General features: G+C 38.7%; 1 protein-coding gene across 4 annotated transcripts in view; it reads right to left on the bottom strand.

Moving 5' to 3' along the window:
• The window catches only part of nrxn2b (neurexin 2b), a 1,099,331-nt gene that overhangs the window by 586,859 nt on the left and 496,711 nt on the right, over window positions 1-15,761 (bottom strand). For all 4 annotated transcript variants that reach the window (XM_072459234.1, XM_072459237.1, XM_072459236.1 and 1 more), the window contains one exon: window positions 14,815-14,976. In XM_072459234.1, the coding sequence (XP_072315335.1) occupies window positions 14,815-14,976 (162 nt within the window). The remainder of the gene's footprint in view (window positions 1-14,814; window positions 14,977-15,761) is intronic.

The raw sequence follows: 15,761 nt of genomic DNA, 5'->3' as shown, positions 1-15,761 counted from the left end.
TTGTACTTTGTAACATAAATATCCATTTCCAATTTATTTATTTATTTAATTTTCGTCATTGCTGTTTTTTTACCATGTTCTTCCATCGGCATGAAATTCATTTGGAGTTTTCCAGTTAATCAACCATAGTCACCCAGATTACAAGGAGCATCAAACATAGTGTCGATACAGGTATGAGTCGGATCAATGGAAAGGCGAGCCCACTCAAAGTAAAGACATGTGTTTTTCAGGGTGCTCTAAAAACATACATATCGGAAATACAATAAAATAAAGAAATGCTTGTACTTTTGTCGTCCATTGGGTCAAATGTTCCGCAGTGGGACTTTAAAAAATCACTCCCTCTGTTCTCATACTGTACTCATTGCTGCAAATTCAATGCCTCTAATCAACTTCATTGATTAATTGCAACTAATCGATTATAGAGTTGACAGAGGAGGTTTTATTACTCAGACAGAGCAGGACTCACACAGAAATGACTCAGGAAATGTGTAAATGTGGTGTTTTTGATGAACACATGCTCTCGTCTGCAAATATTCTCCAGCAGGACGTCCTCAAACGGATCAGGTTCAGCTTTATCAGGGTAAAATTGAGAAAAAATATCTGGCGTTCTGCACAACAAATCCATTGAATTGATTTCCCACAACAATTGTTAGTTGCAGCTCTTACTCAAGCCATCTGTTTGAAAGCCAGATTGTTGGTCTCATCACACCAATGTAAGAATTCTGAAAGCTCTTTTGATGAACGAGGTCCAGAATGAAAAGCAAAATTAAGTTTTAGTGGCATTATAAACACGTTTATTCTACCCCTTTAGCTCACGATAAAACTAAGAAATGACTCTAGTTAATGACCTCTCTAACAGGAAGATATCAACAACTTTGGAATATCCTTTGGAGAAAAAAAAGACAATATATCTTTTTAACAACTCTTACTGTTATTAATGTGATCTTTGTAAATTCTTAATCACAAAAAGAGAGCCGGAGCAAACAGCATCAGTCAGTGCGCACCGCAGAGAGGCTGCAGATGCATCCTAATTGCCCAAATTAATTCCAAGTGGCTGCTGGGAAATCCTGTCAGCGTGTGGAAGTGATGAATCAAAACAGGAACGGAAACCTCACGTTCCAAGAGCAGCGTGCCCAGGACAATACACCAAGAATAATGGTTCATAATGTTACAAAACACATGCAGAATAACGGCAATGATGTTGACTTAGGTCTATTCAAGGCACAAAGTGAAGAAACTAGACATTATGACATTTACTTTTATTATTTCAAATTTCTCTAATTAATTTTTTTTAATGGTGACATGTTTTTTGGTCAACAGAAGCGATTGAAATAATATTATTTTTTTTCTTCACATTTTAATCTATACATTTGTGTTTGCTCACACTTAATGCTTTGCTCAGACTTAATTACAGCAAACAATTAAAACAAATAAAAATAGTTCCCACTTTCCAGACCACATAAAAAATACCTTTTCTCGAATGTGGTGATGTAAAAGTATAAAATCTTCACTGTGAAATTAGCTGTTCCGCATTTTTTACTGTCTGAAAAGCATGAAAAACCAAACTAGTTCATTTGAAACTTTTTGAAGCGCTCCCTCTGCTAATACATTCTGAGCATCACAATTATTCACCGTACTGAGTTTATAACCGCTTATCACAACTTTCAAAAGCCAGAGCAATAAAGCTAACAAACATTAGCATGCTAACGACGCACTTCTTCCTTTGCGGGGAATAAAACGCTTTATAATTGGATGCAGACAGTATGCAGTGGTCTCATTTTCACCCTAAAAGCTGCTTTTACAACACATCTACACCGGGACAAAACAGATGATACTTTATTACGTAACTATATTGGGTCTAAAGCAGCAGTATGTAACTTTGTGGAGGTTGCACATCCCCTTCTTTGGAAATAGAAAGTTAAAACCATTCTTCTGAACTATGTCGGTGTAATCCCTCATTCGTCCAGGCGTGTTCCATAGTAGAAAAAGCTTCAGTTGTAGTCATCTGGACTCAGTTTGAAAAAATAGACGTTTCGACTCTCATCCAAGAGTCATTGTCAATAAAAGAATTTAGATCGAGAACTCCGATATTAATACTGTTCTGTGGTAAGACCCGCCCATTGGGAGGAGCCTTCCTGAAGTAGAAAGAGTTGTTTGTTTCAACAGAAACTCCCCCCTTGTATCTACCGAGCTAGCCTATTCAGAATCTTAATGGGCTGTTAAAACCTCTTTGTCTTTGTGAGACCCTGGCTCAACCACCCTGAGTACCTGATTAGCATTTAAATGTCCTGGTCCTGGTCCTCTACCTTTCCAGGGGTTCAGTATTCCATTATAGATACCAGGAAGATAGAATCTGAGCCCTCCATTTCTGTTTAAAGAAGGTCTTTCTTTTTTAACAAAAATAGCTTCCTTGACTCCTCTTTTGACCATCTTTTCTCCCTGCTTAAAACCTTCACCTCACCGTCTTCAAACGAGTGATTAGAGGCTTCAAGATGGAGATGCACGGCACTCTGTGGTCCTGAACTTGTATTTCTTCTGTGCTGATAAAGCCTCTTGTGTAGAGGCTGTTTTGTCTCACCTATGTACCGTTCTTTACAGCTTTCTTCACTGCATTGGATCGAATAAACTACATTGCTCTGTTTTTGAGTCGGCAACTTGTCCTTAGGATGAACCAGTTTTTGTCTTAAAGTGTTTCCTGGTTTAAAATAAACAGGGACTTCGTGTTGTCTAAAAATTCTCTGCAGTTTTTCCGACAGGCCAGACACATAAGGGATAGAAACACCCTTCCTTCTCTGTTCAGTTTCCCTTTTGTCCTGCTTTTTGGTTCTCTTCACTCTGTTGAGAGCCCAAGCGGGGTAACCACAGGCTGAGAGGGCATTTCGGACATGTTTTTCCTCTTTCTTCTTGCCCTCTGAGCTGGTGGGCACACCTAGAGCTCTGTGTTGTAAGGTTCTGATCACACCCAGCTTGTGCTGTAGTGGGTGGTTGGAACCAAAGAGCAGATACTGGTCCGTGTGTGTAGGTTTCCTATATACTTCTATTTGGAGTTTCCCGTCCTCTCCTCTGATCGTGGAACAATCAAGAAAGGCCAAGCGATTCTCCTTAGCGTCTTCTCTTGTAAACCTGATATGTGGGTCCACAGCATTGATGTGCTCAGAGAAGGTTTCCAGCTCTTGTTTCTTAATTGTTACAAAAGTATCATCGACATAGTGAAGCCACAGTTTTGGAGCACTTTGAGAAGAAGGCACTGGCCTCATTCTAATAATGAGGATTCTAATAGGCCATTAAGATTCTGAATAGGCTAGCTCGGTAGATACAAGGGGGAGTTTCTGTTGAAACAAACAACTCTTTCTACTTCAGGAAGGCTCCTCCCAATGGGCGGGTCTTACCACAGAACAGTATTAATATCGGAGTTCTCGATCTAAATTCTTTTATTGACAATGACTCTTGGATGAGAGTCGAAACGTCTATTTTTTCAAACTGAGTCCAGATGACTACAACTGAAGCTTTTTCTACTATTCTTCTGAACATTCTTCGTGGAGATAGATACAATTTATGCCATAATGTGTAATATTATTGACAAAATGACAACATTTCCAAGCGGTAATCAAGCAAGGACGTATGTGTTGTGTATTTAAGTCTATTTTCTGTCTAAAAAGTTGTGCTATTAAGTAAATAATAGATAAGTACAGTATCGGTACATTTATTTTTGTACTTCCCACCACTGAATTTTGTCTTTTATTTTATTTTTTATTATCTAATATAGTGTCAATACGAAAATAAAGGAAATAAATACAATCAGCAACCTACTACATCAATTACTCTGATGGTCTCTACATTAAAAAAATAAATAAAATAAAAATGATAACCCAAGAATTATTATATTACATCGTTATAGAGTATGAAATAACAAACAAAGAAAAATCTCCGGATGATATCAACAGTTCACAGCACTATTTACTATTGCAGAGGCAAATATCAGCCGTGTGTTTGTTCTGAAGCAGCTCGGGGGGAATGTTCGCAGCAGTGAACGCTCTCATACAATGTCTGACGAGCCTTTGAAGAACCGTGCCTATTGTTCCATCCACTGCGCCTCATTCATAATGGATTCAACGCTAAAGGCAACCTAAATTACCCCTGTCTCGTGTACTTTTACTCTTCCTTTCATTTGTTTAACGCTCACTGGGGGTTCCTGTCCTCCAGGTAACGCGAGTGGAGTTTCACGCAGAGATGCCCGAGTGAATTACCATGAGAGGGTAAATGTAGGGTTTAGCAGAAAGTAAAATAAATATGTTTATTAGGAGTTATTGACGTCAGAGGTGGCCTGTCTTCTCCTCCTTTTTTTGGATTTATATTTTTTACTTATTAATTCAAGCATTATCTTTCTTTTTTACCATCATTTCTCCCATGCATTTATTTTTTTCAGTACTATGTGCAAATTGGTTAGAGTGGAAAAATGAACATGTGCAGAATATATCATACACTGTACTATAAAGTATGTTTTAGTTATTATATACGTAGGTGCAGGTTTGTTTCATGTGTTTTTGCCTGGACTCATTTGGAGGTGCAGATTATCATGTTTTTTTTTAAGATATGTAAAATTGTATTGATATTAATGCGATCATTAATTCATCTTAAATATGCTGATACTGTTTGCTCTATCAAAGTTTTGTTGTATTTTGTACAAAGACAATAAATATCTATCTACCTATCTACATTTAAATATTGAGAATAAATACTGCTAAAGGAGACGGAATAAAAATGAAACGCAAACACAGAAACATGTGGTTTAAGCTTCCAAATAAGGGTGTAAAGTGATATTTCTGCACTTTTGAGGGCAATTTTACAGTCTATTCACATTTGTCTAATACCTACAACTGAAATAATACATTAAGTTTACACGTAATCTGAATATCATCTGTATATTCCTAATAAATGTTCAGTTTTGTCTTTTGCCTACTCCTATTATCAATACATTCTATTCAGATCCCAAGTCAAAATGATATATTTGTAGATAGTAGATAACTGCTTCTTGTGTACTTTTATTGTTATTTTTGCTTGGAACTATGAAAAATAATTGCTCAAATACAGAGTCATAAAACAAGTCCATAATCTGTGTCTGCTGCATTAAAAAAGCATGACAACAAAGCGTTTATTCTGTTGTCGGTACAACTTTTGCCAGGGTAAAAAGGTTAAGTCAGAAAGAGCATCTGAATAAATATATGCACAAAACACTTCCTAAAATAAGACTTTTTTTGTACCATTTTATTGTGTTCCTTATTTTTCTCATCTTGTTTAGACCTGCACTAATGGAAAGATTGCTACCCACTCTGCCACTAACACAATTTAACAATAGAAAAATGTTACATCAAATTGCAACAGCAATGCAAAAGAAAACAGACAAAATGAATTGTTATAGCGCAGCGCCACCACGGTTATTTCAATCCATTTTCATTTTTGCGTATGAGATCAAAAAAGGATAATTTGATTTTCCCTCATCTCGCCGCCAAGCTTTGATCTGGTGCAGTTTTTGTGTATTGTAAATCACATTAGCTCGTGTTTGCACTGTGCCATTTCCACATTAGCATCACTGCAGGGCTAATCATGGCCAATGTGGCTGGCCTTATTGGCTTTTGGACCATCTCATTACAGCAGGCTGTCGCTGTCATCTCTCATCGCCACTTGCAATATTTATGTCCGGTATTTTTCACACCAAAACAAAGTTAAATAAATACTGATAAAAATGATTGTGGTAAGAAATTAAAAAAATGATGTGGAAAAAAAGAAGAAAAAAACTAAACAAAGAATACAGGCCTGTCTTACTTTTTTGACATTTAAAGGTGCCATAACATGCTTTTTTTCACATTTCGTAGTCTATCCTAGGTGTATAATTGATAATAATAAGGGTTGTGCAACACCCATAACATAATAGTTAAGAAATATCACCCAGACCTTGGACCCCCTCACCAACCCGGAAATGCAGACGGCTTGGTTTGATATTCGCCCCCACCCTTGCGAAGAGCGATCTGTTTCCCCCGCCCAACCCGTGACGTAGTCTCAGAGAGCGCGTGTGTGCCCCGCCCACCCGTGACGTAGTGTGTCCCCCACAGCTGTCTGCTCCGCGCTGCGCCGCTCCTGCCGCGCGAATGAGTGAGAAACGATAAAACTTCAGATCAACACTACTTTGAGCCGAAATAAATCTGGTGTTTATTCTACAGCGTGCACAGAACAGATATATATATATATATATATATATATATATATATATATATATATATATATATATATATATATAAGAGGGATGATGATGCATGCCTGTGATTATGACGCGGTCTTGTAGACACCCCCCGTCAGTTTGGAGATTCGAGGAAAGGAGATAGTCTGTAATATAGTTAAACACTGCGGGAATCAATCAAAAAAAACTCTGGGTACATATATGAAGCACAAATAGCAATGTAAGAAGGTTAAATGCTCTGAAAAGTCGATTTTGCATGTTATGGGACCTTTAAGGGAGGTTCAAAGAATAAAATGAAACACTATTTTTTGTTTGTTAGGCCTGACAAAAGCTTATTTTTGTGTTAATTATTTTAGATGATATAGTATTTCAAGGTTAAAGGTGAATTACGTGCTATGCAAAATAATCCTCCTCGTCATTAGTTGTATTTTGATTGAATCCTGCATATTTGAGTAATCCTGTATTGTCCTGTAACTGAGGCTCGAGTGCTCACCTACCCCCTATCCCCTCCTACATCCCTGTACTTAGTTGTGATTATTATTTTTTTTTTTATATTCGAGCGATACATCTAGAGTTACTGTGCCACGTTTCAAACATAAAATCATCCCCTGCTTGTTGCGGTGAAATGTCACGACGAAGAGGCGTGAAAAAGAGAAAACAAGAAGAAGAAAAAAAGCTAAACCAAAAAAGTAAACTGCTTTCTGCGCGGAGCTGACTCGTACTGCCCGAGTTATACTGTGTGAAATACAGACACAAAGACATGGAGTCCAATAAAGTGGTGAAATGGCCCAAATTTGATTATAAATATCCAAGAACGCTAATACTAGCTGTGGGCTAAATGCTACCACAATGCTAGCGCTGCCTGCTGTATTTTAACATTTTTAACATTAGGTCAAACGTTTGTCAAGACTCAGCTGTGACTCAACTTGAATTAGTTAAAATAAACATAATTCACCAGGAAATGACCTTAAAGAGGTTGGATAGTGGCTCGATTTGTAGTGCGTTTGTCTTGTCGCCAGAAGTAACTTTAGCTAAGTGTGAGCAATCGAACTGCTTCATTTTGTTGTATCCATTATTACTTTTACATTTGTCTAAAAACACACTGGCATAAAGCGATGTGCATATACAGAGCGGTTTGAAGACGAACTCTTACATCTTCCACATGCATTCGTTCTGGTGTGACATGCAGGCTTCAGTTCTCCTGATAGTAGAATCATTAGCTCAGATTAGTCTTGGTAATTAGCCATGATAGCAGTAAACCGCAGCTAATAAGGCGAGAACGCTTATGACTTCAGGTGTCGAAAGTTGAAAGCAATTATAATCATATATTTCATTTTCATAGATGTTATGTTATGTTATAAAATGCACGTATGTAGCTGGTGTTTTTCTGCCTGCCATAATATTTAAGCATATGCAAATTAAAGTAGCTGAAGTCAATAAAGTGCTTATTAAAGTTGATTTATGTATGCATTATTAACACCCAAAATGTAAAAAAAAAAAGTATTCATGCTAAATAAAGAAACAACAACGCGGGTCCAGGCAAAATTATACCTTGGTGGACAAGAATTTACATATTATCGGATAAAGCAGCACTAAGAATAAAAGCATTTGTTGTTGGAAGTATAACTATGTACATCCAGAAATGTTAAGTATGTTAAGATCTTCTTTATTTATTTTTTTAAAGACACTGTACTTTCATAAGGTGGAAATTCTATGGAAATAGAGAGTTAAAACATACTTTATAACATTCTATACATGGATATATGTTTTATAGCCAAAAGGAACAACATTTCCATGGGAACAAGCAGGCCATGTACGAGTCAGATTTGTGGAGATGCAAGCATGTCAGGATATTTTAAATACATTTTAAGTGCAATTAAACCATCCCTCCCCCCAAAAAATAAAATATATATATATGTTTTCATATTCACGTGTACTGGGCCTTTAGATCTGTTTATGCATAGATATTATTTAAAGTAAATCCATCTGTAATGTTCTTTGGAGTTAAACTTTAGGGGTCAAAGGGGAGACTGCCCCCATGCTCGTCCACTTTCAGAGTCTCTTAATAAAAGCATTTGGCTGAGACTCTAGAGGAGCTTGAAGATGTTATCTAGCAACAATGACAGCGCTCTGGACGGCACAGACAGCAGGATAGTCCCATCGATATGAAGTCGGGGGGCCAGGAGGGGAGCGCCAACCGAGTAAGGGCGACGGGGAGGGCGCGAGCATTCAACCAAGCACGCAGAATCAGTCGAAGAAATCAATTTTTAATTTGGCCGCCAGGATGGCACAGCTCGCGTACGGGCTACCATGGACTTAATTACACAAAAAAAGTAGTTCCCGAGAAGGACAAGATGAGGGGCAGAAGCGAGGAGGAGGAGAGGAGCGCAGGAGGAGAGGGGGACTGACAGAGGAGTGTGAAATGAGAGATAGCAAGGTCACTGTCAAAGAGAGGGAGAGATAGCAAGGGCTTAGGGCCAGGCAGGTTGGAAGATGTTTGATAAAACTTGCAGGGAAATCAGAAAGAAATGTATAGCATGTGATCTATTGCACGAAGAACTGACTTTTGGAGCTTGTATTATAAATCTTCCTTCCATTCAATTCAATTCAATCTCTTTGTAAAGCCCAAAATCACAACAGCAGTAGCCTCACAGTACTTTCCAAAATGGTTGATTTTACCAACATATAGTAAAATATAAAACCGTGGACCAGTCATTGGTCAATAATAGAGTTACAGATCAACCAACGTTCAAAGGAATTAAACAAAGCACCTTTAACATTATTCCCTCATCAAAAACATACCATGTGTAGCATTTAGCTTTATTCATGATAGTTGATGAATCCTGGTTAGAAAATCCTCTCCCCTCCGAGCGTCAAAAACACTCTATTCTGAATTTCCCGGATGTGTGATGTCATTATTCTACCTACTGCGACATGGCTGCGAAATCTTGCATGAGATGCCAAAGTAAGCATGATTAAAGCATGTTTAAAGGCCAATAACAATAAGGGTAACGTATAATATCTGTCTTTTAAATGTCTGCGTTGATGAGCCACAAACAGCACTCGTATTTCAGCATAGGTGTGCCAAAACAACAGAACAGGTGAACTTTACAGTGTCTGTGTGTTGTGTTTTATAATAAATCCACACATTCAGTCCCTCACAACGTTTACATGCAAAGAGAACTCGGAGTGCGCTAAATAACCAAAGTCCTTTCGTCTTTGACCTTAAACAGAACCACTCTAGTACGAGGAGGTGAGAGCAAAAGCCGTTCAGGGGCATCTTTAGCATTAGCACTGACATGTTGCTGTAATTGCTAATAAAAAGTACGATCACACAACCACACTTTTGGGAGACAGATGTAAGCATTTTGTTTTCGCTATTTAACTTTAACGCAGTAGACCAGAACAAAACCGCTAGTCCACGGCAGAGGGAGCGTAGTTTGTCATCTCTGCTGATGGATGAAACACACATTGTCCAGTGTGATGGGACTGCACTGTTACATGCAGCAGGAATATGACTAACACCCATTTCTCCAGTTGTCAAAGTCGTCAAAGCCAAAGCCTCTGAACCTTGACATGAAGCGCGATATTTTGGGAAGCAAAATTTAAACTTGAATACGTCAGTCCATGTGGAGTAAGAATAAACCACAAAACCGACTCCAGTCATTTACTTGCGTGTTTGATTGGAATTATAACTTAACAGACGTAATACAAGTATTTTTTAATAAGAGATTCAACATAGTTTTCGTGATTAATAGCTTGAAACATATGTTTTTGCACTATTAACAAAAAAAAGGCAACAAAAAAAGTGAGAAACTGTGGAAATTGTACTTTTAGATGTAGTTCTATATCTAAAAGTCTAAAATGTGTAAATGTTTTTTTGATGGTGTGCTGCTATTTTTACTTTGGCCCATGTCACTTGAGGTTTAGATCTTGGGTTTTTACCTGGTTAAATAAAAGTTAATAAAAATAATTCATCACCACAGACACAGAAAAAAACGACGACCAAACACAAACCAGTCCTTCATTAATACTGCACGTCCAGGACAGTATAAACAATATAAAACTATCTGTGTATCATATTCATCCCGAGTCAACTTTTGCCCCCAACAATCCCTTCATCTTCTTAGATTTCTTTCTCCGTCACAGTGTAGGGATCAGACAGATGGTGATGTGCGAGGCTGTGATGCCTGTGATGCTAGCAGGACTGTGGGGCAGCGAGCTCCCGCCACACTCTGTTTCACACCCAGCCTCAGCGCCCAGGAGCTCTGCAGACAACCCATCATCAGCAGCAGCAGCAGCGCTATGTTCTGAGCACGCTGAGCACTTTGAAGGACTCACAGGCAGAGGCCACCAATCGGGTTTCGTTAACACGGTCCTGGGTTGGCGGACTCATGGCTGGTAAAGCTGGGCCTGGTTGTATCCTGATGGTTTTAGATTTTGGCATTTATCCACAAGGGAAATGACTTGGAGACACAGCTCAAACATTGCAATATGATAACAACAAGCAAAGAAAGAGGATATACAGTACATTATGCGTAATTGACTTATACAAGCTTTTAACCATGTTCCAAAAACAGAAAAAAAGTTGTATTTAGCTTCATTCAATTCCCTCTACTGCCAGTAGTGGGAGTGCTAACACCAAATCATAAGGAGGGAATGTCTGACTGACAGAAAGTAAGATCCGTAAAATAAATCAATTTTCAAATGAAGTCCCAAGGTAAGTTTTTCCTTTTTTTGGATGTCAGTTATAATGACAGTCCAGTCCTTGACCTTTGATGCAGTTTGTGCCATTTCTTTGTGATGGTCTTTGTTTCCTGCCGCCAACAGTATTAGAAACCCATTGATTGTGTCGATTGCAGGTGTTTTGAGGCCTATACATCACATAATTCTAAAATTAAGTGGGATGATGAGTCAAAAACAAACTGCAGTGTTTTGTTAATCTCAGTCAAATATTTCTGAGCAACAAGACAGTCCCAAAACACATTGTAATGATGGCCCACTTTGCAACCACAGTTTCTCCAACAGTTAGCGTTTCCTTGTGAATTTGTGGGTTAAGTTAATTTCAGTCCAGGGTGTACCCCGCCCAAGGCCCGAAGTCACTGGGATAGGCTCCAGTCACCCGCGACCCCAAAAAAGGGACCAAGCGGTAGAAAATGGATGGATGGAAGTTAATTTCAGTTCTAAAGCATCAGATGCCAAACCAAATGTACTCAAGAGAACCTTTAAAGGCCTGTAACAATACAAATAATGCATAAATTACATTAACTTGAAATGATAAACTATATTTACAATTTGGATGTTATTCCAGCAGTACTCTCACTTGAGGAGTAGTTTTCCCAAGGACATTTTTAATCTTACTTGATCTTTCATTACTCGGATCACTACTTTGTACTTCTACCCTAGCATTAAAATGTAAAGTATCAGACATGTTTTGTTACTTTACCCACCTCTGATGATAAGCACTGCGTTCTAACCACATTTTGTTCGCCTCATTTTTCTCTACCACCTCTATCGTTATAATTCCTTCAATTTCTCTCAGTTTTTTTTTTTTTTCGTTTTTTCTCTCTCTCTGTCTCTTGATTTCTGACGCCCGCAGGGGAAGCAGCGAGCGACCAGACGTATCAAAATCGCTTGGTGGCGGCATGAAAGCCCGGCCCTGAGACCATAGCGCTGCTGATAATCCTCACCGAGCCACTGAACTGGAGACAGGATGAAACAGTCCTGTCTGCTCTCCCTGCTCAGCTCCTGTAGTGCACTTTGTTCTACAGCATGTACAGATATGAGCACCGCAGAGGCCGGGCGCTGAACTTGCATGTAAGCGCAACTCTGAATGCGAACAGGCGAAGAATGAGAACAATATGGGTGATGGTTCTGTTTACAGTGGTTCAGACTGTGTCCTTGTAGAATTATCCATATCCATTATCCAAGGGTTGATACAAGAAGACATAAGTTATGGGCTTTAATCTGTATCTACAGCGGCGACAACTTGCCACAACAAATTTTGTGGGCATTTGTGCATCTGCTCTTCCTTGTCCATAAGCCCCTGCACCGGACAAGCCCCCAAAGCTTTCAAGAGCACGGACAGTGTGTTTTATCCTAAACTATAACACTAGAACAGTTAGAAACTAGATAATGTAAATGTAAATGTAAAGCATTCTTGCGTAAAAGTACATGTGTGTAAGTACTAATACTTAATTTTTTTTGCAAAAACATAAATTAATATATATATATTTTTTAGGTTTTCTGTATATATTCTTATATTAGTTCAAGCAGGGTTATGGATAAAATAAATATAGCCAAGGTAAAGAAAAAAAAATGTGGAAGACTTTCAATTGAATACAAATTAAATGGTTTTATCCATCACTAGTAAAAAAAAGAAATCACTTCAGCAATTTGCTTCATTAAACGTAAGATGTAGGAAGATGCACGCAATATTTTTATAAACAGCTTTTCATCAGGGCAACCTTGATGTCCTAAGATGGTCTATTCCATGGGTTAGGTTCAGATTCAGAGCAGCCAATGACTCTGTTGCCATGAAAATTACATGAGTTAGATCAAAATATTCCAGCACAATGTGGGGTAAATCAGGTCATATAGCAGGTCTTTAAAAGCTTTTTTAAGTGGAAATGGTTCAATTTATGTCTTAAAAGTGTGCCATCTACTTTCTGACAAATATCTATGTATGCTGAGAATCATCTTGATATCATATTTTTGGTTCAGACTTCTACCAGACATAAGTCCTTGATGGAAGGCCAAACACGTACACCAGTATATTTGAAGTGAACTTTGATGATGGATTTGGAGGAGCAGTTTTTCCATTAAAAGTATACCTATGCCTCTGAGCTTATTTATCTGTGCTTCCTCGTCTTTGTTTTAATCCGGCTGGTTCATTAAAATTGTGGTAGACAAGTACGACTTTGTGATTTTGCTCTTCACATCACAAGCATTACCTAACAGCAGATATGTTTTTTTTTTGGAAGTAGATGTACAATTAGATACTGAATGTCCAAGGCAGGCCAACAATCTCTAGTTTAGTCTAGTGAATACTGAGCTCTACTTGGCTGATTGTAATTTAACGCCTTGGAGCTTTAAGACCCGCCAGGGATCCTTCTGATAGCAACCCAAATAATAATGATGGCCCGATTATGCTCTACAGGCATAATTAAGTTAAGAGATTGGACAATTACATCACCTTCCATTAAACATGATGGGAAACGTAATTACTTATTCAATCAGCCTGGTTTTATGAGTCACGGCAAGTTTTTGCTGAACAAGAGCGTCACATGTTCAGATGAGATTGATCCAGCGGACACATGTTAAAGCCCGGAATGAAGTCTTGAAGGAAAGTTGAAGAACAAAGCTTTGACATGACAATCGTTCCGTACAAACTGTGCAGAAATGATAGGCAACGGACAAGAAAGAGTAAAGAGAGAAAGATACAATGCTAGATTTGAACAAACCAACAAGATGCTATTAAATGTTTTACACCTTTCAAACAAGCACAACAAAGGCAGCAGCACCAGAATCTAACAAAAGTGTCGACTTATTTTAGTCACAAACTTACAACAATGGTTTCTAAGGAGCACAAATCCAAGAACATGCTTTTGATTTCACATCTTCAAAACTATCCAATGTAGAAAAAAAAATCCGTTGTATCGTCTGAACGTTTCAACTCTCATCCAAGAGTCATTCTCAATCTGCGAATCTGTACGAATGAGAGATTACGCTGACTTGTTTCTAAGAAAACTATCCAATGTAAGCAAAAAAATCACAGATAGAATTGCACCATACGCTCCCAGTCAGATAGCATTCACGGAGGCATCATCAGCTCTGGCGTCTCAGAAGTGATAGACTTGTTATCTACAGCTGAATAGGATTATAGAAGCAGATCTTTAACAGGAAACCATCTGGATTGTTTGTTACCATTGCAATTATTCACAAAGACAGACGCTGGCACAGAACAGCATGGAACAACTCCAACAGCACTCGGTCGGAAATGAGAGAAAACTCCAAATCACAAAATCAGAATGTGTTTAATTTTAAACGATTTAAACTCAGCAAAAGGTGTCAACAAAGAGTGACTATCTGGCTTGAAACGTTTTCTTAGAGTCCCCATGGATTACTTTTGTCACCATTATTTACTTTACACACTGTTATCACGATACCCAGCTGTCCACGTTCATACTTTCATACAAGATAAGAACAAAACGACAGTATGCAGTCATAAAAAAACCACGCTTCAAAGGATGCATGTTGTTTTTAAAAGGTTTTTACAATTGACATCATCATAAAACATGGTTGTCTATAATGTCTATGTGTTGGCCCTGCGACGAGTTGGCCACTGTCCAGGGTGTACCCCGCCTAAGGCCCAAAGTCACTGGGATAGGCTCCAGTCACCCGTGACCCCGAAAGGGAACAAGCGGTAGAAAATGGATGGATGGATGGATAAAACATCAAAAAAACTCTAGCACACCTCTAGCTTTTCATCCAGTTTCTTTACCAAAACACTGACAACTACTGCACGGTCAATCAAAACGGCAAAATCCAGCCAAAAATAAAACTTTTAAACCACTTACGTCTTTGAGGCAGCCCATAAAGTTGTTGCTGACTGGCGATCCCGGAAGGTCGGCCGTGTTGGGGCTCCCTCCAATGTAGAAGAAATCGTCCGACCCGAGCATGGTGTAGTCCTCTTGGGTATACCCCGTGGTGGTCAGTATGCCATCCACCGAAATGGTTACCTATAACCACCACAGCCCCGGGAAAGACAGGATGAGGCAGGTGACAGAGCGAGCAAAGAGCAGGAAAATGGGACGAAATTAAAAAGAATGAGGAGAAGAAAGAGAGGAAAAATCAATTAAAATCCAGCAAATTGTTCCAAATGGCCGACTAATTGTATTGTTTTCTTGTTGGGGCCAGTCAGATGAGGGGTTTCGACTCTCGAGTGCAGTTGTTAAGTAGGAAGCAAACTAAAAGTGACGTCTCAATTCCTTATTGCTAGCAAACAAATCTAATTCAGCCACAATGTCAATAGCGGTAACACATTTCTGCCATTTCTTTGCCTAACTACTATTGCGCTCCTGACAATAGTGGATTAAGGGAGATACAAACTGTTGCAAATCTGTAAACAAAGGTACGTTTAAAGTACATACCTGCCTGAAACATAATTACATCTCTGATTTGCATCACTTCCTCTTCTGTGGCTCATCATGGATATGATGAGCCTTTTCCTTTGTTTCTTTCTTTTTGTTACAATGAGGCAAATTGGGATTTCTGCTGAAAGCGCTAACAAGAACTAATTTTGGCTAATTGTGTTAAATCACAGTTGGATTTGCCGTCGTTGCAGTCGCTATGCACGCTAGCCAAGCTTCTTAACAGATCTGGCAGGTAGCTTGAGCTGGAGGTTGTTAGCGACCATTTTATGAGCTAATTTTGCTAATGGTGGCCCGGGTGTCAGGTATGCACACAAGCGTATTTCTAAATAATTTTGTGAGTTTGTTGCATAATCAAAATAATGCCGAGCCTG

The sequence above is a fragment of the Eucyclogobius newberryi genome, unplaced genomic scaffold (assembly GCF_026437365.1).
Source record: "Eucyclogobius newberryi isolate DKJ021-1_F unplaced genomic scaffold, fEucNew1.0.hap1 SCAF_22, whole genome shotgun sequence".
In the NCBI taxonomy this organism is placed as follows: Eukaryota; Metazoa; Chordata; class Actinopteri; order Gobiiformes; family Gobiidae; genus Eucyclogobius; species Eucyclogobius newberryi.
This window is presented reverse-complemented; position numbering and strand designations above follow the sequence as displayed.